This window comes from Neopsephotus bourkii, unplaced genomic scaffold, assembly GCF_033783945.1.
Source record: "Neopsephotus bourkii isolate Nb327-2 ecotype Australia unplaced genomic scaffold, CSIRO-AGI_Nbou_v1 NB_330, whole genome shotgun sequence".
Taxonomy (NCBI): Eukaryota; Metazoa; Chordata; class Aves; order Psittaciformes; family Psittacidae; genus Neopsephotus; species Neopsephotus bourkii.
Window position 1 is genome coordinate 1972956 of NW_026900838.1, and position 25058 is coordinate 1998013.

Sequence of the window (25058 nt, forward strand, 5' to 3'; positions counted from 1 at the left end):
CAAATAGTTCAAATAATTAGTTTAGCATTACTTACCTTTTCAGCTGTACAGTCATATAGCTGTTAGGTTTTCTGCAGTAGCTGTCAGCCTTCTTCAAATCTGAGTAATAGAAATGTGTTCTCTGTCACTCATGTAAGAAACATTTTATCCTTTGTGGCATCACGCATTTACATATGAACAACAGATTTTGGTGCAAATTTTGAGAGAAGCAGCATTAGACTGTTCTGTTCTTCTCCCCCTTTCTGTAATTTCTGAAGTGTCATCTGTGATTATCTAGGCTTCAATTTTGTGTCCTCAGAACTTGTCAGGGTCATTTTGGAAAACAACTTGTATTTTCTTCCTTTTTGTCATACCGCAAGGAGAATGGCTTTTCTATTAACCGTATAGTTGTGTAAAAGCTATTCTATCAATTGGAATAACATCAGTCATACTTTAGGAAAGAGGAAGGAACTGCTCTTTATAGCTTGCTCCCTCTTTACTCTTTGGTAAAACATTAAAATGTCTCCTTCTCTTTGTTGTTCCTTTTATCCAGAACACTCATTGGCTTCCCTTCCCCTTCACTCTACCATGAAAATCCTCCTTTACTCTTTGTGGTGAGCTGCCAGCCTCACTGGTTTTCCTCCGACAACTTACCCGTTCAGCAGAACAGAAAAACACAGAACATCACAACCTGCAGTACTGCACTAGCAACAGGGAGAACAGCCACTCGTGTGGCTCTGTATGCCTGCCCAAGTACTTCTGCACCTCCCAAGCAACAGAACAGCTGCAACTGTGCTATATCAGCTGTGACAATTTTAAGGTTAGCGAGTCCTTGTAAGATGGGTCAATCTCTTCCATAGCTAAAACTTACCAGCTTTACAGAACAGTTATTAAAGAGGAAATAAAAAGCAAATGAAACAAAAACTCCAAGCCTATGTTTCAGAGCATACAACAAGAGGCTGATGTGAGAAAAGAGCCAGAAGACAGTAAGGACAATAAAATAGAACTAAGACATAGTAATGTTTCAGTTTATTTGATAGAAAGTTGCTTCAAAAATATGATCAACTATATACATTCTTATATGCTGTACATACAACTACATATACAAAATGTACATAATAGCAAACACCCTTCTGTTACATTTTATAGATGGTAGTTAATAACATGAGATGTATTTCATAGCTGCTTTCATCCTGATCCTATCTAGAAGAAACTGATAAGAGATGAGACATGAAAAAGGCTAGCAGATTGCTTCATTCATACCCCAGCCCCCACTACAGTCTTCTCCACAGTGCATTTCATGAGTGCATTGCTCTAGTACAGTTAGGTTTGCAGCACTTCCCTTTAGAGATTTGGCTGCTAACCTTACCCATTTTTTTTTCTGGCATTCACCCTAATACTATTCCTAATTTATTTCTGTAACTCAGATCTCCAGAGTTACAGAGATCTTCCTCATATCAAGATAGATTTCTTCAGCTTTGTATTGTGGGGGTGTTTGTCGGTTTTTGTTTTGAATGTTTTTCATCTAGATTGCTTAGTTGCCTCGTTCCCATGTTTAAAATCAATTCAACTATTAGTACTCTTTGTTCTGGGGGAAGTACACTCAAGCATAAAAGCTATAATCCAAGTGTTCTCTCCTTCCCACTCTACCAACCACTGTAAACCTGAAATGAGTCAGAGACAAAAAAAAATGTACCTTCCCCCCTCCTCTTCCTCAGCAATTACAGGGTGTGTGACTGCCAGCTGCTCCCTGGGACAAGTGGTGTCAGATCTCAAGAGGAACTGGGCAGTTCCTGGGATTTTTCTGGTCCCAGTCCAAGTGGGAATGCTCCACTGTCTCTCTAAGCAAGAGGTAGCATACCAACATTGAAAGACAGGGAGTAGAAGCTGGTAACTCAGCCCTTTACTAGTCACCTTCAAGAAACTGTCCTCCATTTCCTGATCAGGAGAATCAGGCAACCTTATCCTATGGACCTGATGTTCAGGAAAGAAGGGAGAGTGAGAGCTGCCAAACCAGCAGAGTTCCAGCAGCAGCAGGCCTGTGAGAGAAGCCACAGCCTCCACAACAAAACAGGCTATCCTGGAGGACTCTTCCCTGAGATTAAGAGGGAACATGACTTCTTTCATTGCCTTTACAGCTTTCAGAGGTTAAAAATGAGCTGCTTCTTTCCTGCAAGCATTTTGAGAGCTGCAGTTTCATTGCCCTAAGAATGTTTAACAGCATCCTTAAATATCTATTTTATTTCTCTGCTCATGTGGCCCTGTGCCTGCTAACCCTATGCTACCCGTACATAGGGTTCATTTCACTTGGAAATTTTTCTACTCTCTTTTTATACATCTGTATCTTTTTAATATTAATACGCAAGAGCTTTCTCTGGTCGGAAAAGCAGTTTTCCATCAGCTGTCAAGATGAGGGCAAGGGGATTATGGTTCCTCTTATATGAACTTTTGGCATTGTTTTAAATAATGGTTTTTTCTAACTAAGGGGAATTCTACTTATATTCTTCAGAGCAAGTTTATGTTTTCTGAATTACTGCATAACATGCATTTATTTAATAATATTTTAAAGCCAAAGATATTAATATGCCTTTATTTTCTAAGTTGTGGGATTTTCATTTGTTTGAGAAAATAAGTTCTCAGGCTTCTCTTCTGCTTACAAGTATCTCTGTCCACCGTTGCTAGGCCCGTTTAGATTTTATTTCCTTTTTATTTTATACTACTCCATAATTTCCGCTGAGAATTTGAACTGGTATGAAGTATCTTCTGTTATTCCTTGTCTGAATTCCTGAGATCCTGTCCGCAACCTTGGTTGGGAGAGGGCGCTGGTGAGCTGCTGGCGGGATAGGACTCCACATTAGAAATGGGCTTGCAACACTCCTCCCGACCTTGTGGGGTGGGAGGTGGAGAAGTCAGGTGGCTGTCACTTTGCTGCACTTGTGCATTAGTAGCTGGTGAATCATCATCCTGCTGGTCTTGTGTACGGGGAGGAACATTGGAAGAGGTGATGCCCTGAGGAGCAGCTGTTGAACCACTGTTGAGACAATTTATAACTAATCTTGAAATGCTAACGTTAAATGTGCAATTACTATTGTTCTTAGTTTCTGAGCAGCAGAGTAAGTAACCAGTTAACTAACTGCATTGACACATTCCCCTTTTCCTTTTTTTCACCTCAGCCTTATGATTCTGAGATGGTGACTTGTCTGTCTCTTTAGATTTGACTCCAAATCACTTCTCTTGAATTGCAATTGTATTCTGGAGAAAGGCAGAGGAGGTGGGCAAGGAAGGAGAAGCAGCAAAGAAGAAGGTCAAAACTGCAGTATCACCAGTTAGTAGCTTGTGTGTAAACTGTTACAAAAGGTACTGCATAACAGGATTTTCTCTTGACCCCTCTGTACTTCATTGCTGGAAGGTGAACTGAAGGTGTTAACAGCGAGATTATGAGCACTTTTAAATTCCCATTTTCTTACAGAGAAAATTTGTGTCATCTGAGTTAAAGGAATCACCACTGTTATCTTAATTACTTACAGGGTGCTTAAATCTTTTACAATGAGGAAATTACGAACAGACGTAAAATTAATCCATTATAAAGGCAAATAAGCATCTTATTCAAGAGAGACTATGCAGGCAATATCTGCACTGGTTTCAGTGGATGCTGGACTAGATATTACATAAGTACTTAGCAATAACAGACATAAAGACATGTTTAAAATATCAAGTTTAAATTAAAAGGTCTATGGGCAGTATTAAAAAAAAAAAAACAACAACCAGAACTGTTATATTGCTAGCTCAAGATCCTCCTGTAAGGCTTCAGCAATACTGTGTCTGTACATGAGAAGATTAGGAATTAGCAAAATTTATGGATTTATCTGATGAAGACAAAGATCTAAAATGTAAAATATTTAAGATTTAGTGCTTTCAAAGAATACAGCCTGGGTTTCTGTGCTGTTATTTTCCCATGTGTGTCAAGGACAAGATAAAATACAACAGTGAGTCAATGCACACTGCATGTTGCAAATACAGAAGATCTTTGTTTGCGAAGCTTTCTCATCTCTAGGTGAAAAGCACTAACATAGTAAACTGTATTTTAGCCAGGTTGGTGCATCTGTTTATTGTTTCCAGATGGGAAAGCCTGTGTACATGGATTCTTCCAGTATCTGAGTATTTCTCAAGTAGTAATTCATAGACCACTTGTGGTCCATAGAGTATTACCAGGTGCATTAGAGAGGAATTTTAGTAGCAAAGCAGTGCTATTTTTCAAACAATTGTGTTGTAACATAGTCAAATACCTTGGGGTGGGTTTTTTGATTGGTTGGTTGGTTTTTGGTTTATTGTTGTTATGAAGTGCCTTACAGTTGCAAATACAGATTTTAAAGCATGCACAAGATAACGGGGAAGAAGTAAAATACTACTGCAATATGGAAAGTGTAGGTAAAGAAAAATCTGTTCTCCCTGTCTCACTGATTTTAATCTCTTATCCTATTCCTGAGGAGAAGCTGAGAGCACTGACACTTTTTCACCTCAAAAAGGGTCAAGCAGATCTATCTGTGTGTATTAATATCTAATGGGAAGGTGTAAAGAAGATGGTGCTTTTTCTCAGTGATGCCAAGTGGCAGGACCAGAAGCAATAGGCACAAACTGAAACACAGGAAATGACATCTGACATCACAAAGCATCTTTTCACAGTGAGGGTGATCAGGCACTGGCATGGGTTGCTCACAGAGGTGTTGGGGTGGAGATATCAGCTGAATTGTACACAGCTCTGAGCAACCTGGTCTAGATGACCCTGTTTTGAGCAGCAAGAGTTGGACTAGCCAATCTATAGAGGTCCCTCTCAACCACAACTATTCTGTGATGCATACATTTGGTGTATGGGGGAGCAGTACTATGCAAATAGCTGACTTTACTGACGATAGGGATGGGTTCAGCAATTTCAGACTGAAAGATAAGAATACCCATAATAAGGAAAAGGTTATTTAATAATTCCTCTGTCCCAATAATTTAGATTCATCTGGCTGTAAAAGGTTGCTAATGTAGCTTTCCAGCAGTACTTTTATCAGTAGGTATAAAGGATTTTACTTATCTTTACTTGTGGGTTAATTGAGGTGTAAGAGGTGACATGAAAATGGAACTGACTGGTCTCTGAAGATCCTGCAGAGAATAGTAAGTAAATAATGCCAAAGCTAAACTAGACATATTGATCAAAGTAACTCCATGTGTTTACTTTTGTATTCCATTCCTATAATTTAATGGCCTTATGCCGCTTTGTCTAGAATGTACAACTTTTTCTGTAGCATAATGTGGTACACATTATGGTACACAAAAGCTGGACTGCTTTTGTATTACACATTTTCATAACCTTGTACAAAAAGTATTTACCTACTTGGCTATGCCTGTATGAACACATATCTTCGTGGTAATTAATTTTAAGACTGCTTTTAGATTTTGTTAACACAGGATAACAAAACAAATTACACATTGCAAACTACATTGTTTTGGGGTTTTTTCAGACTTACCAAAAGCTATGTTTCTGAAAAGCACCTGAGTTAAGATCTTTGCTTAAAATCGGCTTCTTGGTGCAATTGTTCAGTTTTTGCCCCATCATTCGTCTAATTAAAGCATCATCTGTGTTTGGAAACAACTGTTTTGTGATTCCTGCAAAATAGACAGACAATATATATGAGGAATGCAAATAAGGGAAACAATCGATATGTGACCTAAAATGCATTTCTTGCATCTTTGATATTTCCAGCTACTTCAGCTTTAGCTCCAGTTACTTTGCTACTACTTCATAGGTTTTGCCTGTGCCAGCTCTGTGCTTTCCATACTGCTGTGCCTGCTCTTGGCAGACTCAAAGGGAACTCCAGGGCCACAAGGGCTTCCTGTAGTGAATGACTTGTGTTTGCTCATCCTCCCTCCCTTTGTTCTGTTCTTGATCAGAGAGTCCTTTTCCTATCCTTATTAGTCCTCATGCCTCTGAATCTTACAGAGCTTTTAAATTAATTTTCATTTGCAGGTGATGTCCTTTTCCCTTAAAAATTCCCTTCTGTTTTGCCTGGCTAACTTCCTTTGAATGCAGTACTAACAGGACTCAACATCAGGAATGCAATTCTTGCACCCCTCTTCTTCATCATCTTCCCTTTCCCTTGATTTTTTTTATCACCTTTCCTTTCATTTTTAAGTCTTACAGTTTCTATCTTCTTTAAATAATCTGATCTACTAACTCACTTTCTCCAGTCTAAAACTCCCAGGCTTCCTTCTTATTTTTCTTTTTCTCCTGTATAATGCTGACACTTCTCTATTTGAATTCAAGAGTGCTCTCATTTCTCTTAACAGACTTCTTTGAATTCTCTAAAGGCTCCCCTCTGTCACTGAATTCTCTGCAGCATGCTGTATTCAGTATCCTGATTATCTTCTCTGCTTCCTTTTTCAGCTTTGCCTAGACCCTTCCCCAGAATCCACCTTTAGAGGTCATTTGTAGCTCTTAGAATCATAGAATCATTTAGGTTGGAAAAGACTATTAAGATCATTGAGTCCAACAGTTCTTCTCATCGCTTGAAATCTTTTAAAGGTTTCTTATACATCATGCTAAAATTGTCTCATCTTACTGCCTCTAAAGATATTTTCACTGTCTTAAGCACCCCTTCCTTTTCTCTTTGGACTTTGGTCTCTGTTCTGTAGCTAGGTTCTTCAGGACAAGATGTTTCCATAACTGGTAACTTTTGAATTTGCTGGCCAACTTCAATAAAATTGGACCAGGGTAGAGGAGCTGGAGATAAGCTGGGAGGGGAACAGGCAGTCCTGGAAAGGCAATGGGAGAAGGATTCTAGCACAGAATTTAGGCTATGTTGCTCAAGTATAAAGCTGTAGGTGTAAACCAAATAAAAACCAGACTTCATAGGCTCACAAAATACTGTTTTCTTTAAAGCTATTACTTCCATCTGCATCTTTCCTATGCACCAAACTTCTGCCTTAAACCTCAGCACAAAACAAATTTTGTTTGCTTCTCTGATCACTATTCCTGTCTTCTGTACTTACTCTCTAGTTTTGCCTCCAGCGCTATTTAAAATGTCAGAATTCATAACATTCACTAACTTCAGAATATAGCAGACATCATTTTAAATTCGACCCCAGTGTGTCCTCTCTTTGCCTTCCATATCTGTTAGCATCATGATCTGAGCTGACTGTTGTAGATTAACTTTTCAAAGGCTAAAAAAAATTTACAATACCACCGTGCCTGAGTAGCCACTTAAATAAACCCCACAAAATTCACACAATAGATATATTGCTGCTTAGCATTTCACTGCCAGAGTTTGTAACGGATGGTTTAAATGTATGTAGCTGCAGAAGGAAATATGAAACAGCACATCACCTGAGCAGGCCAACTGTTAAGCATTACAGCCCCTCCCTCAGAGAAAGCCCTCTGTCAAGTCAGTGCCACACTGAGTAACGTTAACAAGCCATCACCTATGATCTCCTGAACTTCATTCTGATTCATAGCTGGTTTTGCCGCTTTATCCTTTGAAGAGGAGGACTTTGCACCTGTCAGGCTGTGTGTAGCCATGTATTCATGTGTATAAAGTGCTTGCATCAAGTCATTTATAAACTTTTGAGGTTTGCTCTTGTTACAAAGCGCAATCTGCCATTTTTCAATCTTGAACTGGAAGACAAAATTGGTCATAGGCATAACTATTGCAGTTCTCAAGAAATATTATATAGTATACCTCTGAAATATCTTTTTAACTTTCTTTTTTTAAATCACTATTTTGAATGGAATCTCTGTAAACTGTATGCTTGACATCAACACTCAACTTTCACAGCACTCTCTGTTTGGAACTATACATGCAGGTTGATTTTTTTTTATCAGAATCAAGTGTTGGAGAGGGTAAGGACCCCATTCATCCTAGCAAACACTTCCCCAAGCAATCCTTATTACTCACTAGTGGAGGCAGGACATGTTCATGTATATCTAACTCCTTCTGCTTGCACTCCATGCGGGCTGGCTGTGCTCCAGTTCTGGCACAGATTCTGTACAGCCTTGGGAGCATGGCACTATGCCCAAGCTAATATTCCTGCCTCTGAGCAGACATGCCCTAAGAACTGTGACATCTGGTCCTAGGCTTTGACAGTGACTTCTACGTGCAGAACTTGTATAGCCTAAGCATTTGAACTCTTCTAACGGGCAGTTTTGACATACCTTTAAGTCAGGTTAGGTTGCTTAGAAAATTAGGACTTTTAATTTCTTTGGAGATGGTAGGTCAAATTTGGTGTATTGCCATAATCAGTCAAAATCACACCTTGATAATTTTTAATAGTTTATTTGGGGTTTAGAGCCCCACAACAACATACAAGAATGATTTCTACCAACTGGTGTGACTTAGTGCATAAGAATGTAAATTCTGAATGCAGAAGCTAGAATTATTCTTTCTGTTGTGTCTGTTTTTCATGTACAGCCTTTGTGTCTCTGATTTCTCAGTGATGCTCTGTTATAATTACAGAGAACAGGGGATTTTCTTCACTCAGTATCCATGCATACATGTATTTCTACTGGTGTCTAACACTTAAACAGGAACATACCATTCTCCATTTACTTATTAACCATTTAAAGAAACTGCTGGTATTTTTCTTAGATTATCTCTGAAACACTATTGTTCCCCTTTGGCATCTAAAACATTAGCCTGGAAGTTATACTTGGAGCTCGGTATTTTCTTAATGCATCCACAGTCACAGATGTGCAAAGCCACTGTGATCAAAACCAGTTTTAAAGTGGAGCACCACACTGAATTAAGTCTGGTATTTCCCATGGAAAGAGCCTTCTGCACAAGGAGCTCATTAGTCATGTCATCAACAGAACAATGATAAAGTGATTTTTACTGATGCTTATTTTTTATATTGGCTATACTACAGCAGTAAAGTTTGTACTGTATGAGGTTATTTTTTATGCCTGAAATTACCTTTAACTGACCTGTTTTTCTGTCTGTTGCTCCTCATCTTCCACGTTCAAAGTTATTGGTGAGCTGGAGTTACTGTGCATAGCTGCATATGAACCTGGTAATGGATTGTTAGATGCTTTCCAGACAGCATGTGAATGCAGAGTGGATGCAGATGATGTCACTCCGCCTTTGAGCAGTGCTTCAGCCATCCCTACCAGTTCCTCAAAATGGGTTACTGCTTGTGGCAACACTGAAATCAAATGGAAAATGAAGAGTAAAATAATAATTGAAGTTTTCAGACTCTAATTAAATAAGCATGTGTATTTATGCAGTTAGATTCCTGTTACAATGCAAGAGAGTCAAACTAGTTAGCAAAGAGGCTTTAATATACTTTTTTCCTGTTCTGTCAAATGTTTACCTGCTATTCTGTTCTCCCCACCCATGAAAAGCCACCCTCTGTTTCTAGAATAGTATAGGTCAGTTCTCTGCAAGGCCAAGAGGAACCAGTAGTTTATACGCATCATGGCACTAAGCATGATATTTCCCTTTTCGCTATGTCAAAATGTCTACAAGTCTGTAAAGGTATCAAATATGGGGTAAATAATATTATGCCTGATTTTTTTTTCTTCAAAGAAGTTACATAGACTGCATAGAATTTTTTATTTTTTAATCTATAAAGAATATATTTTAAATACCCTTTTCTTCAAGTAATACTTAATTTCAAACGCAAACTTTTACTGAGTCCATTAAGAAAAATCAATTCAGAGCAAAAAAGATGCAAGGGATAAAGAATCAGCAAGATACACGATCACTAAAGTACAAGAAAATACTGTTAAAGACTAATACAAGTGCTTACATTGCAAGGCAATGGACCTAAATGTGTCAGAGAAGATGTCAGATGCTAACAGAATGTTTAAAAATAATTAAAAAGGTGGAGATGAATGATTCAAACCAAGATGAATAACATATGGAATGGGATCAGGTGGGCAGTGAAACTGAGAGGCACTTGAAAAATCAGACGAGAATAAAAAAGGAGATACTAGGCTGTCTAGGGATGGTATGATGTAGCTGGCAAGGGAAGGCACAAAAACTCTTTAAACCTTATTCACTCACTAATGTTTTGCAATTTTGGATTCAGTCGTGGCTGCAACAGCATAAGGGAGAGAGACAAGTAAGAAGAGCTTCAGAGATGATCACTAACTGATGAAGGATTCATTTATAAAAGAACCTCTGGGAAAGAACTACACTTGTTGCACCTGGAATCAAGATTACCGATAATGAGGAATTACCAAAGTAATTAGAAATTAAATCATTCCAGAATAAATAAAATTTCAGTAGATGAAGAAAGACTGCTAATAAATAGTCACTGGGACTGGTCAGTGGAGTGTTTGAGCTTACAGCATACAGAAAGGTTCTCTTGGGAACAGCTGACAGGATTTAGACAGATTTTTCCATTTGTAACTCTACGATTGCATGGCCCCTGTGTAAGACATTTTTTCTGAGTGCTGCTGGAATTAAATGTTGCCATGTATCAAGCACTATGATGCTAACAGTAGGGCTTGATCATGTCAGGTGCTTGAGCATCATAATTCCCATCCAAATAGCCTCTTATAAATCAAGCTTTTCCATGACCTTCAGGCTTTCCTCTTCATCAAAATACTTCCCCTGACTTTACCTTGAAGCATCACCAGTGATTGCCTCAGGCGGCAGTTTTCTCTCATGGTGTCTGTCAGTTTCCGCTTGAGACCTTTTATTTTGGCACATAGTTCTACCTTGGACAGTTGAAATAAAGGCTCTTCATCCTCACTGCTACTTTCACTGTACAAAAAGTTGCTTCCTGAATAAGGCTCTCTCTGAAAAACAAACCCATGCAAATTGCTATCTAGAGCAACAACACATGAAATTAATGCATTAAAACTAACATTAAAATATACGGCTAAAGAGAATATTCTCTTTGTACACAGAATGTATAAACAAACTGAATGCATTTTAGTAATAGCTGTTTCTGAACATAGTTATCACCATTCCTCTTAACAGTAAAAATGAAATGTCAGTGTAATACATAACTGTTAGGTCTCTGTTCTCCATTCACTAATTTTCCAAGGTAGTGTCTTTTAGAACTGTCAACTTCACTAAAACAGAAGGCTTACACCCCCCTAAATAAATACATTCCAGTTTGCTTTTTGCTTAATACTTTGAAATTGCTGAAGATGAGATGTTTACCTGCTTGTTAATTAAAGATGTTTCAAGTTGACTCAGGATGTTGGCAGGAGCAGATGCCTGCAATGATTTCTTTCTCTTTATATGCTTCATGATCTTTCCCTGTAAGCAGGAGCATAACAGTGCCTTTGCATTCCTATAGAGCCTTTCACTACAGTATCTCCTAGTATACCATTAACTTTTATTCACCATGCACTTGACATTCTCACTTAGCATTTCTGAAAAATATGTTTGTAACTGATGTTTTCCTTTCCTCTATTTTGTCAGTGCTGATCTCAGCACACTGCAAAGCTCAGAAAACCTGATCCCTTTCCTTTCTTAGGCAATGGTCAGATTTCTGTCTTATGGGAGGAAATGTAACAGAGCTACAGAGCAGCCACATCTTGAACAAGACTTTTCTCTTTAAATAGCAAAGGACACAATCTGCTGGCCTAATTAATGTGACAGGTTATTGTGCTGAGGTACTACATGAAGATGCCTACATTTATGATACGTATTTTTGTATTATATTGTGAAAAACCAATAATTACAGTCTATTTCATTCCATTACAGACAATATTAGGCACAGAAAGACAGAAACTCACCTCTTCTTTATCCAGGTCACTGTCCTCACTTTCCGAAAATATCATTTCAATCCTCTTCCTCTTGCTTTTTCCAAGGACTTGTATTTCTGTAATTTCATCTGCTCGTAATATCTTTTGCATCATTTCCACTAGCTCTTGGGGGTCATCTGAAGTGATTGGATAAGAAAAAAAAAGAAAAGGTCAAAGCACAGAAAATCAGGGATCAATACAACCAGATTAAAATTTCCTATCAGGTAAATGTTTTGGAACTGCACTCACCACTCATGTACACAACTTTCACTGGGTGCCTTTCTGTTTTTCTTTCTCCCACAGGCCAGTTTACTAGCACGTGCTCATTTGGTTTCAGAAGTCTTTCTAGATTGTCGTCGTCACTGGGAAGGTCCTGTATCCATGAAGTCTCTCCAATTTGCAGTGAATTATCATTTACAAAATCAAACAGCGTGAATTTTTTCATTGTTAAGTGGTTTTCTTGTCACACAGACACTGCCTGCAGGATGTCATTGGAAAAATAGCTGTTATCCTGTCATGTCACAGGAAAAGTCCCAAACAACCTTCCTATTCCTGGATATTGGTAATTATCTTATATGAAAATATACTGGACAAGGAAATGAAAACTAGCCAAGCAGCATGTTATATCTCCCCTGAAAGATGGGAGATGGGTTCCTTATGACATGTACATTAGGCAGTTGCCTCCAAGACTATGTACAGAGAATAGCCTGCACTCACAGAGCCCTTGCTTCCGTATTACTATGACACCTAATCTATCTCCTGTCTGGGATCTGTTACTGTGACATTTGCTCTAACAAAAGTTTTCAGTCCAGCCTCTGACTGAAAGATACAGGTGTGATAAAAATCCCTAGAATGACGGCAGACACTAGCTATACATGCTATTAAGAGGGACGTATGACTTCCAGAGCTGTATTAATCATGTCACAGGCAGCAAGATGTTCAATCGCAGCCACAGACACCCAACCCAGAATAACGCAGGACAACTGACTGGAAGAGGTATGACACATTCTGGCAGTGGAAAATTTGACATACAAAAAAATGACAGGACTGCAAGAGAGCTGAGCTGCTTCATGAAGAGTAATAGCAACAAGGAGAACCATCCCCAAATATCCTTTGGGATAAACTAAATCCTTTGCTTAAAAAGAACAATACTTTTAAAGGAAAGGGTCATTTCTGAGCTTTTAAAGCACTGAAGTTCTGCACTTGGAGAAAGGAACAAGTTGTACTTTGTGCTTTATTTTTCTAATTAAGCTGATATGCCTTATACAAAAGTGTGAAATGTAACACACACTATTAAACTCTATTGGAAATGTAACCAGTTTATTTAAGTGTTTCTGTTATACTTGAAGATATTTTATACTTTAAAATTATTAAATCAGATAAACCAATAAATAGAAAATCTGATTTTGTCAAACCTAGATATTTTTTCCAGCAAACATGGTTTAGCCTGTCAGTTCATAGAGGTAAAATACTTCTAAGGGGCTGAAAACTCATAAATTCCCAGATGTGATAGCATGACTTGTGATTTACTTGGCCTCAATCAGTCAGAAGCAAATCTAGTGCCTCATGCAGCAGCTGCCAAAAAGGAAACTCAGAGCTAGGAAGGGAGAATTACGCAGGGCTATTATGTCGAAGTGAGAAAATCTGGCTGCAGCGCTTCAAGAGGCAACATCAATTCATTTGGAAGCCCAGCTCACCACTATTCACCACGTCTGTGCTACGCCTCAACAAAGCTGGCTTTTCACACAGGGGTGAACTTGTTAATTTGCTAAAGACAGCTGCGTTCTTGTCAACATGTTTACTGATACAATGAGGCAAGTGGCATAAGAAATCCACCATTAAAGAGGTATTAAATCATGCTTTTATACAGAATGTGTTGAGTGTGCTAGGAGTGGGATTTCTAAGTACTGCCCTGCTAAAGAAAGAAGACTATGTTTGCAAGAATCCATGCTAATCTTCTTTAAAGACAGTTAGAAAGATTGGGAACATCCCTCCCATGTAAATAGAGAGGGATGGAGCCTGAGTATCTATGGAGAGAAAGCAGTCTGAATATCTATGCCTAGCATGAATCACCATAGGCCTCATTCTGCCGCTGACCCGCACCAAGCGGATCCTCATACCTCAGACAGGGATCATCAAATGAACAAACGTACAGACAAAGCAGAACTCAAAGGAAGAAAAGTTTCAGCATTGACCTCAGTAGGGATAGGCAATAGCCAAAATGAAACAGCATATTTGCCCTAGCAACTGTATACAGGACTTAAAACATTTGGTGTATGCAGTCACAGTGGGCATCAGTATTCTTTGTTTTTTTTCAAAATGCTTTTGAGTATGTACCCCAGTCAGTTAACATGAAGATGTTAACTTCTACCTCTGATCAACCCAGCACAGCAATCCCTATTACACAGTTCTTCAGTTCTCAAATGAGGTACTTTGAGCTTTCCTATCCTTTGCACTTGTGAGCTACTTCATTACCCTTCTAAAAGCCCATATAACATGAACAGAATTGCAGCAAAGTTTGAGCTGCCAGTGTGCTACAGCTAACAGCTGATGGACTGACTTCTGTATTCTTTTTATGTTTCCCTGTAGTCCTCTAGCAGTTTGTATGTTGTCTCTCATTTTGTATTGAGACAAATCTTCTCTGAGCTATGGACATTTCTTGGTCTGCACTCACAGGGTTAGCAAGCAGGCCCCAGATTTCCAGGCTGTTCACATTATGGAGGGCAAGTGATGACTCCCCACGGCACCGGGATATTTGCATACACACTGCGCCCACACTGTGCACATTGATAGTAAGTTCAACAGCTTTTGGAAGGTATCAGACTTGCGTACATGCAATACAGCTTAATGAAATAGATGCACATGTGGACTTCTGGATGTTTGGAGCCCATGACAACAGCATAGTGCTACTGGTAGGTGCTGTGAAGCACACGGCAACCAAAATTCCCTATAGTCTTTACACCAGACAAGCACCTGGATCCACAAAAATCCACCCCATCACTCAAAGCCAGGGACAGTTTTCACCATGGTCATGTCAGGATTTGGAGCTCAGCAGTTTGTCTAAGTTATCTGTAAAACTCTTCTAAGCTGTCAAGATTCTTGCCTGCGGTGGGAGGACATACTAGTAAACAGTTAAACTGACTTCACCAAGAGCCTCAACAGCTGCCAAGTACAAGATACACAGGATGCTGAGAGAAATGAGGAATGTATTTCACAGATAGTCAAGGAGGAGGGATGGGGTTGAAGCACTCCTTTAGCTCCTGGTATGAATCTGAAAGCCACTCAGCAGCTTCCTGAGGCTTGTGCTCAGTCCTGTTGCTCCTGCTGCTTTTGAAGGGACCAAGGCAGGAAAGCAGTTGTGAGGCAGCAACAGTAACTGGCTACATACCCTCTCTTCTCTGCTGCAGCTCTGCTGGGCACCAGCAAAAACTGTTTGCATTACAGATGAAATGACAAAATTATTACATTGCAAAATGAAAGGAACAGAGTGCAATAGTTGATAGTATTTTTCTGTCATGGAGCTATTTCTTCAGCTTCTGCAGCAGACATTAATCAAGCTATGTCTTTTCACAGAATTTATTGTGACAATCCATGGGCCCTGGGGATAATACTTAACTGCTGGCATCATCTCTAGCCAGTGATTAAAGGGAATGGAAAGGTAGAACAAAATGTCTCTAATGAGGAAAAGGAACAGTAAAACACTTCACTTACTGGAAGTGTCCTGCTGTGTTTTCTCACCCTGTTCTCCCTCTGGAGTCAATGTGAACCTTGTCTGAGTCAGGACGGCTGGAGACGCCTCCCTCTAAAATGCTTCATTTGCCAAAACAGACCAAAGGCAAAATATACTGTACCATTAGGAAAAAAAAAAAACCCAAAACCAAACAAACCTTGGGGACTGGTATTGACCTTACCAAACTTTTACTGCCTTAATAGTGAGAGGTTGTCTAGCCACGTTTGCCTCAGTCACCACAGAAAGAGAGGTGATTCATCTCACCCCAAGATGTGTATCTAAAAGACAGCAGATGACTTACTCTCTGGAGAGCCTGCTTTTCTCCTCTGACTATCCAGAGGTAGGTATGTCTCCTTACAGAAGCTGCCACGGTCCAACTCATCCTATATTAGGTTTTTCTGATTTTGAATAGTAGGATAGATTCCAGAAGACCTTGTGCTATAGGAAGCCAAAAGGATGAGGTCTTTTAATGTGTATCTGGTTCCATTTTAAATCTTTCTAATGCAGTTCTGCAAGCCATCACATGAGATTTCTGACACTGAGTGCTTTGTTCAGTAGTTTAATTGGAAGATATATAATGGCTCACAAACATTACCCTGCATGCAGCTATTAACCACAGAGAGAATTAAATGACCTTTGAAAGCCACTTAATGCTTTGTGAGTTACTTAATTCTGCTCTATTCTCCATTTGAAAACACTTGCTACTTATTTGAGAAGTACTGAAATGCAAATCTATGATTTTTCACTCTTCTAAGACAGAAATCTGTCTTTACTTTTTCTTAAAGCATGTTATTTGTAGAAGGGGTGAAAAAAAGAAAAGAAGGAGCCATTTAATTTTAAAGCTCTGCAGAGAAAACATTAATTGGACTCTTGATTTTTACAAACATGTTAACACCTCACATTCTGCACAGATGCTACACATTTGCACACAGAATATTGTTACTAAGCAACCCCAAAAGCCAGAACAAAAAAACCCTCACCAAAACCACAAAAGTCCTTTAAAGACATATCTCACCCTTTGACTGACATAGTCCGTTTTATTCAGCCAGAGTTGGCAGATGGCTTGCTGAGATCATTAATTCTCTTTCCTTTCAGTAAACGCAGTGTAAAGTATTCCAAACGTACAACATGAGATTGTACACCCACTCAATGGGTCTGATCCTGCAATCTTAAAATAGGGCCATGCCACTGATTTCAGCAAAACAAGAAACTGTACCACAACTATGTAACACAGATCCCTAATAAGGTACTAACATTTTATATTATCTACCCTTTAAGTCCAACCCTTGATAATCCCAGTTTTCTTTGAGGAAAAAAAACCCATTAATCTACCTCACTCAAAACTATTTCCAATTCAGCATAATAAATTGTAGTCACAGATTTGGTTTGTGTTACTTAGACTGTGGCATTTTACAGTGAATTTGTCAGGACACTAAATACAATGTTGATGTAAAACTCTTGAGCTGAGCTGAAGTCTCAAAATCCCCAGCACTCTGTGGCAAGTATATGATGGAAAACATAACCATATTGAAGAATGTTATATACTTTCTTGTGGATTCTAATCTTCTTCCCCTGATACCCAGTGTAAGATTGACTGACGATTTCAGCAGAATTAGGCACTGTTGGAAGAAAGCAGAAGTGTTGTTACCACTCAAAAGATTTACAATGTGGTATCTTAGTCATTTTATGGGGAAACATGACTTAAAAGCACAAATCTGCTCCTCTCAGCTGAGAAATACAGAGTACAGATTTTCCAGAATTATCAGTATCGCTGTGTTCCAAATTCATCTGGAAACCTGGGGGAGCATCTATGAGAACATTACTGCAACTTTCAAGAGTATAAATACACAGAAATGATCCCACTTGTCTTCCACAGGAAGGATAAAATGACATGATTTTTGCAAGTGCTATCCAACACGTCATTTCTTGATGATAAAGCACTCTCCTGGTGTGACTAGCTATGAAATAATCTGAGATACTTATCTAAACAGCGATCCTATTCATGGTAAAGGACATCTTCTGGCCTTATTTATACAGATAGTCTTGCTGACTTCAAAGCCTCAGCAGCATTTACAATCCGCAGGATTATACACAGAATCTGGCCCATACCTTGTCCCACAAACCAGAATCTATTTGAGTGACCCAAGGTATTCATGAAGCCATTATTATTTTTCACAGTAGTGCCCTCCATGAGTTTTAGCAACCTAGAAGTTCTATAAAATAACATTAGTATCTAAATATGCCAAAGCCTTTTCCGGGACTGTGGCGTAAATCAAAGATCTTGATGTTTGTGGGAAAAGCTCTGATTTTTGTATCAAAACAATAGTTTTATTTGTAATACTGAGTGATAGGAAAGGATGAATAATTAATTTATTAAGCAGATGTATGTAGTAAGCCTAGAAGTACTAAACTTTTGTTCTAACTAACAATTCATTAAACCAGCAGTGAAACAGTGTTCATTTTAGTAAATTACAAGACTGCAACCTAGCACTGTTACTGGGCTTTCAGTGCAGGATTTAGTTCTAGATTAAGATGCCTACATTTAGGTGTCACTGTTGCACCAGGTGTCTAATTTACCACTGCAGTCACTGGAGAGCTAGGGATCAGTTTGGCTTCCTATATGCAAGTATCTAGTGCCAGCGTCCTCTGGTATTCTGCTTGGCCTTCAGCTGCTAGTCCAGAAATCCAAATTTCCCACAGGTCTTTTATCTCAACTGCCATCCCTTTGGAGATGCCTCAGCCTTCAGCAACTCAGCAGTCATAAGAGTCAAGCCCTTAATGAACACAATTAAAACTCCCTGGAGAACAATTCTGCTTATTTCAAATGCTCTAGGGCTCAATTCAGTTGCCTAAAAAATAAATGCGTGGTGCAATGTTAGATACCATAAATCATTATACCTGACCTCCAACTGTTTCTTCTGATGGGCACATGTCCCACACAGGGCCTAAACCCTCTCCCAGGCTCATGAAGGTGGTTATTAACTCCAGACACCTCAAATGGCACTAAACACACCAGTTCATGAAAGTGAATTGTTCTTTGGCCCCCGTGATTAAACTGAGTTTAAATAGCTTAGATACCTCACATGCTTATAAACCACATACATTTATTTATCTTTATCTTAATCCCATACTCAGTGAAAGATCCCCATGAAGATGCCAGATTACAAGACACGTGAAGTTATCCTAATTCCACAGCACTGATTAGTATCTTTATTACATAGCTATTTCAGAGCCAACAGATGGAAAACTAATACCATTTTGATTGGCTTGTTCACAAATGACATGCTCAACAAAATGTACTAACATACAAACCAACCAAAATCAGTTTATTTATTGAGCTGGGTGAGACACCAAGCTATAGGAATTTGAATAGTCACATGAAACCTCTTTCCATGCAGGTTAATATATCCAAACCCTTAGAAGCAGTAAGTAGCCTGGGAGGAGAAACAAGTCAGCATTGCTCTGCAGAGTCCAACACTTGGCTATATTCATTCTGACCTGTCTTGGGTAATTCAACATAATACCTCTTAACAGCTCCCAAATTATAAAGGTTAAAGACCGGTGATGCATTCACTTACTTTGTCTAAAGATGCTTATGGAAAGGCAACATCATTAGGAAAAGCTTGACCACATGCAAATCTGTGCTGAGGTGCAAAACCTGTGCACTTGCTCCTGTAGTCAAACATCTAAAGGCTGAAAAATAATTAGACATACTTTCCACATGCAACTAATGCGCTTTCTAATTCGACTAGTTCAAAGAAACCCACTGATAACTTGATGTAAAAGTGTACAAGAGGATGAATCTTACTCTTTTTATAAGATGGCATAAGTTATCTGCTATATTTCAATAAACTGTGCTGCTCCAAAGCATTGCTATTGGTGATATCCTCCCTTCAGCTCTAAGAGCACAGAAGTGAAATAGCAGGTAGGAAATCCCAGGCTTGAGGTCTAGTCGATATTTAATAATCTAGTGGCATTTTAACTGTCTTTACTCATATGTCTGAACTGGCTGTCATAGGTGAGTGAAGATAGATTAGAAGCCATGCCTGCTTTTTTACTTCAAAGCTCCTCCTCAATTGCTCTGTTTTTGCAGTATGTTGGTAGGAGAGAATGAATGGCAGGATCTCTGATTAAAGAAAAAAGATCTGAATTACTATTAAAGGTCATGAGCTAGAACAAGATACATATACATTGTTACCTTACTTCAGCAACTATTATTACAACTAAGAGGAGCTCTGTGTGTGCTTAAAGAATTGGCAGAAAGGCATTTCGCTGCAAGGACAACAACCTCAAACCTGATTAGAACTATTTTTTCCCCTCCCGTAAAATTGTCTTTTTAGTGTATGCAGTTCAACCTAACTTTATAAATTAATATAAGAGCTGAACAACCAGTGTTGTGTATCAGTCTGAAACAATCCTTAAACAACTTCCAATTATACACATAAAATACTAATGAAGTGCAATTTCCTCTGGGATGCAAGGCCACGTTCAGATTGACAACTGCTACACTAAACACTGCCAAAAATGAATCAGAACAAATTTTAACCAAGGACAAAAGGGCATACCACTGCTGTAAAAAAAAAAAAAAAAAAAGAAAAAGCCATAGGAATTTTAGCAGTATATTTCCATCTGGGCTCAAGATCAGCTTCTCTTGTCTGCAAAGTCAATTTATGCCCACAGAATCCCTGCCAGCATTTTTCCAGCAATAGTGTAAGCCATGAATGTACAGCTGCATGGCTCACAGTCCCTTCGATTTACATTCAGTCTAATAAACAGAGGGAATCAGAACATGCAAGTTGTGTGAGTTGATGAACCTGCAGAATAAGGACAATTACCTCTACATATACTAAGCAGGCAGGAATTTGGTTTTACATGATCACCTAAGACACTTACAGACAGCAAGATGTTCCAGTTGTGGAGGGGCCTAGTCTGCAGCACTGAATCACACAGTTTGGTCTTGGGTAAATCATACAACCTTTGCAATTAGCTTCTTTTTCAAAGGATCTGAAATAATGATACATATTTTCCTAATTTAAGTGATATTTTAAGGATTAGCTAATGCTAGCATGCCTTCCAAACATACAAAGCGCTGTATGGCACTAACAATTTTACATGCTTGGCAGAACGAAGATGTACAATAATCCTAGGGAATTTAGAACCTATCATTTCACCTAACAGATATTTTTGAAATATGATGCTTGTATCAAGCTAGAATTTTTTTTTTCTCAGCTGGAGAACATATTTTATAAGGTTTAATCATCTACCACAAACTCCCATATCTTCTCATACATCATGCTTAAAGTGCTAGGACAGCATGTAACCTGTGAAGTAGAATATTGAGGGGGACGGTCAATTATTTCATAGCATAAACTTCATAGTACTCATATATTATGATATTTTCTGTATTTAGTTTGCTTGCTTCTTTGGTTTCTACTGCATTTACTTTTTTATTAGTAAATCAAAAAGTGGATTAGGTTCCTGTTTGGTTAGAAAAAAAAAGCAAATATTTTGTTAAGAAGTCTTAGATGATTAAAGAACCCTTCTAACCAGTTAAGGAGTCACTTAAGCAGAGTATTTTACTTACTTATAATTAAGTAGTAGAAACACAGTCCTTAAAGCATAGCTACATAGCAATGAAAGGAAATTATCTTATCCTTTCACTTCCTCAGCAACTCTTTTGAAATCATATCATGTATCATCTCCTATTCTCACGTCCACATCACCAGATCTAGCATGTGACCTCTTTTTTTTGGCTCACTGGTACAGGGACCCTTATAATTGCAGAATGAGGTCCACAGAGCCTGAATCTGCAGGAGCAGAGATTTGCTTGCATGGAATTGTGGAGTGTCCTTGAATCCCATGGCTCACACTGACTGGAGGTCAGAAGATGTCTGCAGACATGGTTTCTCCACTCAAAATACGATCATATTTTCTTTTTATGATTGTTTTTTCCTCCTTCCAGCCTAACGCACAGTACTCACAGTTTCTTTTAAAAAGCATTGCTGAACCTCACACAAATTGACATGGAATAAACTATTCCGTAGATTGTACTGTACTTCTGCATACGTGGCAATGGTAATGGAAGGAAGTACCTCTGCCTTGCTGGGCAAGACTGCTGAGTCAGAACAGGTTATCATGAAAGGCTAGCTGAAAGAATATTTCAGGTCAGCTCTGCCTTGTGTCCCTGCAGGAAGGCTGCTGCTGCTACAACACATTTCCAGCTCAACTCTTCCATTAAACTGCAGAAGTTTGACATAATTTCTGTGCTGTTCTCTTCGTCACACAACTTGGGAAAACTAGTAAATAACTGCATTCTAGGGTGACTACAACCAGAGAAACACCCTCCTGTCCTGTCCCTTTCCACTGCAAACATTTGCTGCTTGCCTCTTTCCTGTGGAGTCTCTGAAGCAGAACTTTCTTTTTTCATCCCTCTGCCAAAGTAGTTATCACCACCTCCTCCCTCAGCATTGCTCATGTAAAAGGCTGCTTCCATGCCAAAAATGTCAGTTATGCCTGTGACTCTGTTGCTGCCCTTTTCCCCTCTGATCCTCATCAGAACAAACATCTGCAGGATGCTACCTCCCACCTTCTCGCACCTCCACATCATGCATACTCTGAAATGGCAACAGTACCCCTTATTTATTTCAGGGTTGATGGCTGCCTTCTAAGATTACAAAACCCTCTTGGACTTAATTCAGCCTCTCAGTAAATTAGATCTGTCTTCTGACCTCCCTTGCCATTCCACACCCCCTTGTCACAGTCAGTCGCAACCCTCTGTTACCTTCTTTTACTTCCTCTTCTCTGAAATAGCTTCACCTCTGGGATTCTCCGAAGTCAAATCTCAGCTGAGAGGTTTTATTTTAACCGTCTCTCTTCATTCCTTTTCTCTTTTCTGTTTATCATCCTTAAGATTTATGAAAAGTTCCCTAGAAAACATGCTGTAAAGAAGCTTAGATTAAAAACGCTGTCCATGTAGAGCCTCTTTTAATTTCTGTTTATTACTATTTGAGAAAAAAAAAACAAACCAACAACCCAACATCTACCCACAAGTAGTTTGCTTATATTAATGTGAAATAACTTCACCAAACTTTAACTTTATTTGCCATGGAAGTAATATTTTAACCACACTACCACACCCTGCAGTATTTAACAAACAGAGCAGCAATGAATATAAAGAAAGCCATAGCAGCAGTTTGGTGTACATGTGAGACAGTTGACTCAGAAGCCTGGAGCAGTAGCTCTCTGAAAAAAAAAATCACACACATCAGCATTTCTTGTACTAAACGGTACTCTCTTTTGCATTTGAAAAAAAATACTAAGCAATTGTCATGAAATTTATTATATCCTTTTGGCAAGATATTATCCTCAAGACACCAGTGAGCCCTCAGTTTTAGAAGGGAAAAGCTATAAACCTTAAACCAACAAGCTGACATTAGAGATTTCTCTGTCAGACGTTTTCTACACACTGTTACCCGAGAGCAATGTGAAAATAACAGTTCCCTCTCACTTCTCTGCAATTTACCATGCAGTCACTGCCGTGGTACCTTTCCTCTACCATCCCCTTCTGAAACAATAAATCAGTGCAGAGCCAAAGGTGGCGAAAAGTTTCTGTTCCTGCGACGCCCTGCAGCGAAGCAGCACTGCAGCAGGGCAGCACGCTGCCAGGAGGATCACTCTGATTTGCTTCATGTTACACTGAGGGAACACGAACCATTTGAATAACCTCCAGGTAATCTGCATTAAAACCATTTTACTGCAGTGTACTGCGGTATTAGGAAAGATTTCAATACCCCACCACGTGATGCAAGACAACCTTATAGCATTTGTCGGTTCCCAGGCAGCGAGGGAAAGCTTTAAATCATAGGCTGCAACGTAGCAATTTTCCATGTTACAGAGCAACATGACAGGCTCTTCTGGCTCACTATGCTGGTTTACAGTGTGAAATGATACAAAATTCCTGGAATAAAATATTGTAGACCTAAAAGCCAACTCTCTTTTTTGCTTTCTGTACTTAGTCCCCCAACCTGGTATCAAGAGAATCTTTCAATGAAAACGGATTTCCCTCACATTAAGGATACAGTGAAGTGTTACAATGTTATTAGTATTCCAGAGGCCATTTTCCCCTCATCTACTTCAGCTACCATGGATTCGCTCCTCACTCTCCCCTTCCAGCTTGTAGATTTTGTAGTTAATTCAAATCTGCACATATGCTTTTCTATATAGTTTTATAGCAGTCATAAAGCAGTAGCATTTCAACGTTATTCCAATGCTTACATATAGAGATTTTCAATATTTTTATGAAGTTATAGAGTCACAGAGTCATACAATGGTTTGGGTTGGAAGGGACATTTAACTGGCATCTAGTCCAATCCCCCTGCAATGAGCAGGGACATCTTCAACTACATGAGGCTGCTCAGAGCCCTGTCCAACCTGACCTTGAAATTTCGGAGATGTTTCTCAGATTTATTTGCTCACATCAAAGATGCATGAAAAGAGCACGGATTTTGTCTCGAATTAACCTAACTTTTCCCTCAGTAGCACAGGCAAGCACACTACCACAAAACGGTACCTGGACGGATTTTCGGCACCTGAGTTTTTTTGGCTTTCAGTGGTACGAGGGAGGGAGATTAGAACTGCAACTTCAAAGACCTCTGAAACGGTCTGAAGTATGGGGCACCATCAAAGTAACAGCTCCAGAGGCAGCGACAGGGACATGGGTGAACCCTGTTACCATCCGCATTAGCAACCCACACGCGCCAGGAGGTCTGCGCCACACTTGACGCCTTAGCTCGGGCCGCAGCTCGCTGCAGTTTACTGCAGTACGAGGGTACACACAGGGTACGGCCCCGCCACAGCCTCCGCTGCAGCACCCCCTGCACCACGCAACTTCCACACGGCTTCCGTGCAGGACTCCCGTTGGCGAGCGCGCACACCGCACAGAGAGACCTGTGTCTGCCCTGCACCTCGCACCCGGAGCAGCCGGCGAGGGGCTCTGCCCAAATCCCAGCCCCAGGACCTCAGGTCGGCGCAACGCGCGGGGTCTCTCGGACGTGTCCTGCCAGCACTCCCCAGCTGCTGCCACTGCGCGAACCCCACATCGCGACCCTCGCCGCGGCTCCGCCTGCCCGGGGCGCCGACGCAGACCCCCACTGCCAACAGGCACAGGCCGGCACGGGAGACCCCTGCCGCTCCCCCGGCCCTTTCCCTGAGCCCGGCCGCGCGGGAATCTGCCCCGGTACCTGGCAGCAGCCATTTTCCGCCTCCCTCTGCAACAGCTCCGGTGCGTGATGTCAGCGGCGGCCCCGGCCCAGTCCCCGCGGCAGCGGGTTGCGCTGCGCCGCGATCCTTCCTCCCTCCAGCCGGCGATGGCACCCCCCCCCCGCTCCTCCTCCTCCCGCTGCCCCGCCCCGCCGCCATGCGGCCCCCGCCCCGCTCCGCCCGCCCGCCCGGTGCCGCGGGCGCTCATCCCGCCGCTCTCCTTGCTGGCGAGTGGGCGCGAAGGGGAACCCTCACCGCAATAGTCACAGCGGCGGCGGCGGCTGCTGCTGCTGAGTCACGGCCTGGGTTTCATCCCGCTCCTTCACCTCACCTTTCTTCATCTCCTCC

General features: G+C 40.2%; 1 protein-coding gene across 3 annotated transcripts; it reads right to left on the bottom strand.

Moving 5' to 3' along the window:
• Positions 1-989: 989 nt before the first annotated feature.
• On the bottom strand, positions 990-24816 carry BEND6 (BEN domain containing 6). 3 transcript variants are annotated; one of them, XM_061347859.1, is made up of 10 exons: positions 24692-24816; positions 22234-22390; positions 11972-12200; positions 11714-11859; positions 11133-11231; positions 10585-10762; positions 8942-9159; positions 7444-7636; positions 5493-5631; positions 990-3010 (listed from the first exon to the last, which is right to left on the bottom strand). In XM_061347859.1, the coding sequence occupies exons 3-10, from the start codon at positions 12165-12167 to the stop codon at positions 2746-2748; spliced, it is 1434 nt and encodes a 477-aa protein (XP_061203843.1). In that variant the 5' UTR covers positions 12168-12200; positions 22234-22390; positions 24692-24816; the 3' UTR covers positions 990-2745. The 3 variants fall into 3 exon arrangements, with proteins under 3 accessions (XP_061203843.1, XP_061203844.1, XP_061203845.1); XM_061347860.1 differs by having other exon boundaries at positions 22234-22401; positions 24692-24807; XM_061347861.1 differs by lacking the exon at positions 11133-11231.
• Positions 24817-25058: the final 242 nt, after the last annotated feature.

Coding starts and splice junctions, on each gene's coding strand:
- BEND6 (XM_061347859.1), bottom strand. CDS start 12,167: ATGAAAAAATTCACGCTGTTTGATTTTGTAAATGATAATTCACTGCAA. Junction 5,632..7,443: donor TGAAGTTCAGGAGATCATAG/GTGATGGCTTGT, acceptor TCTATTTTGCAG/GAATCACAAAACAGTTGTTT. Junction 3,011..5,492: donor TTTCAGAAACATAGCTTTTG/GTAAGTCTGAAA, acceptor TTGTCTCAACAG/TGGTTCAACAGCTGCTCCTC.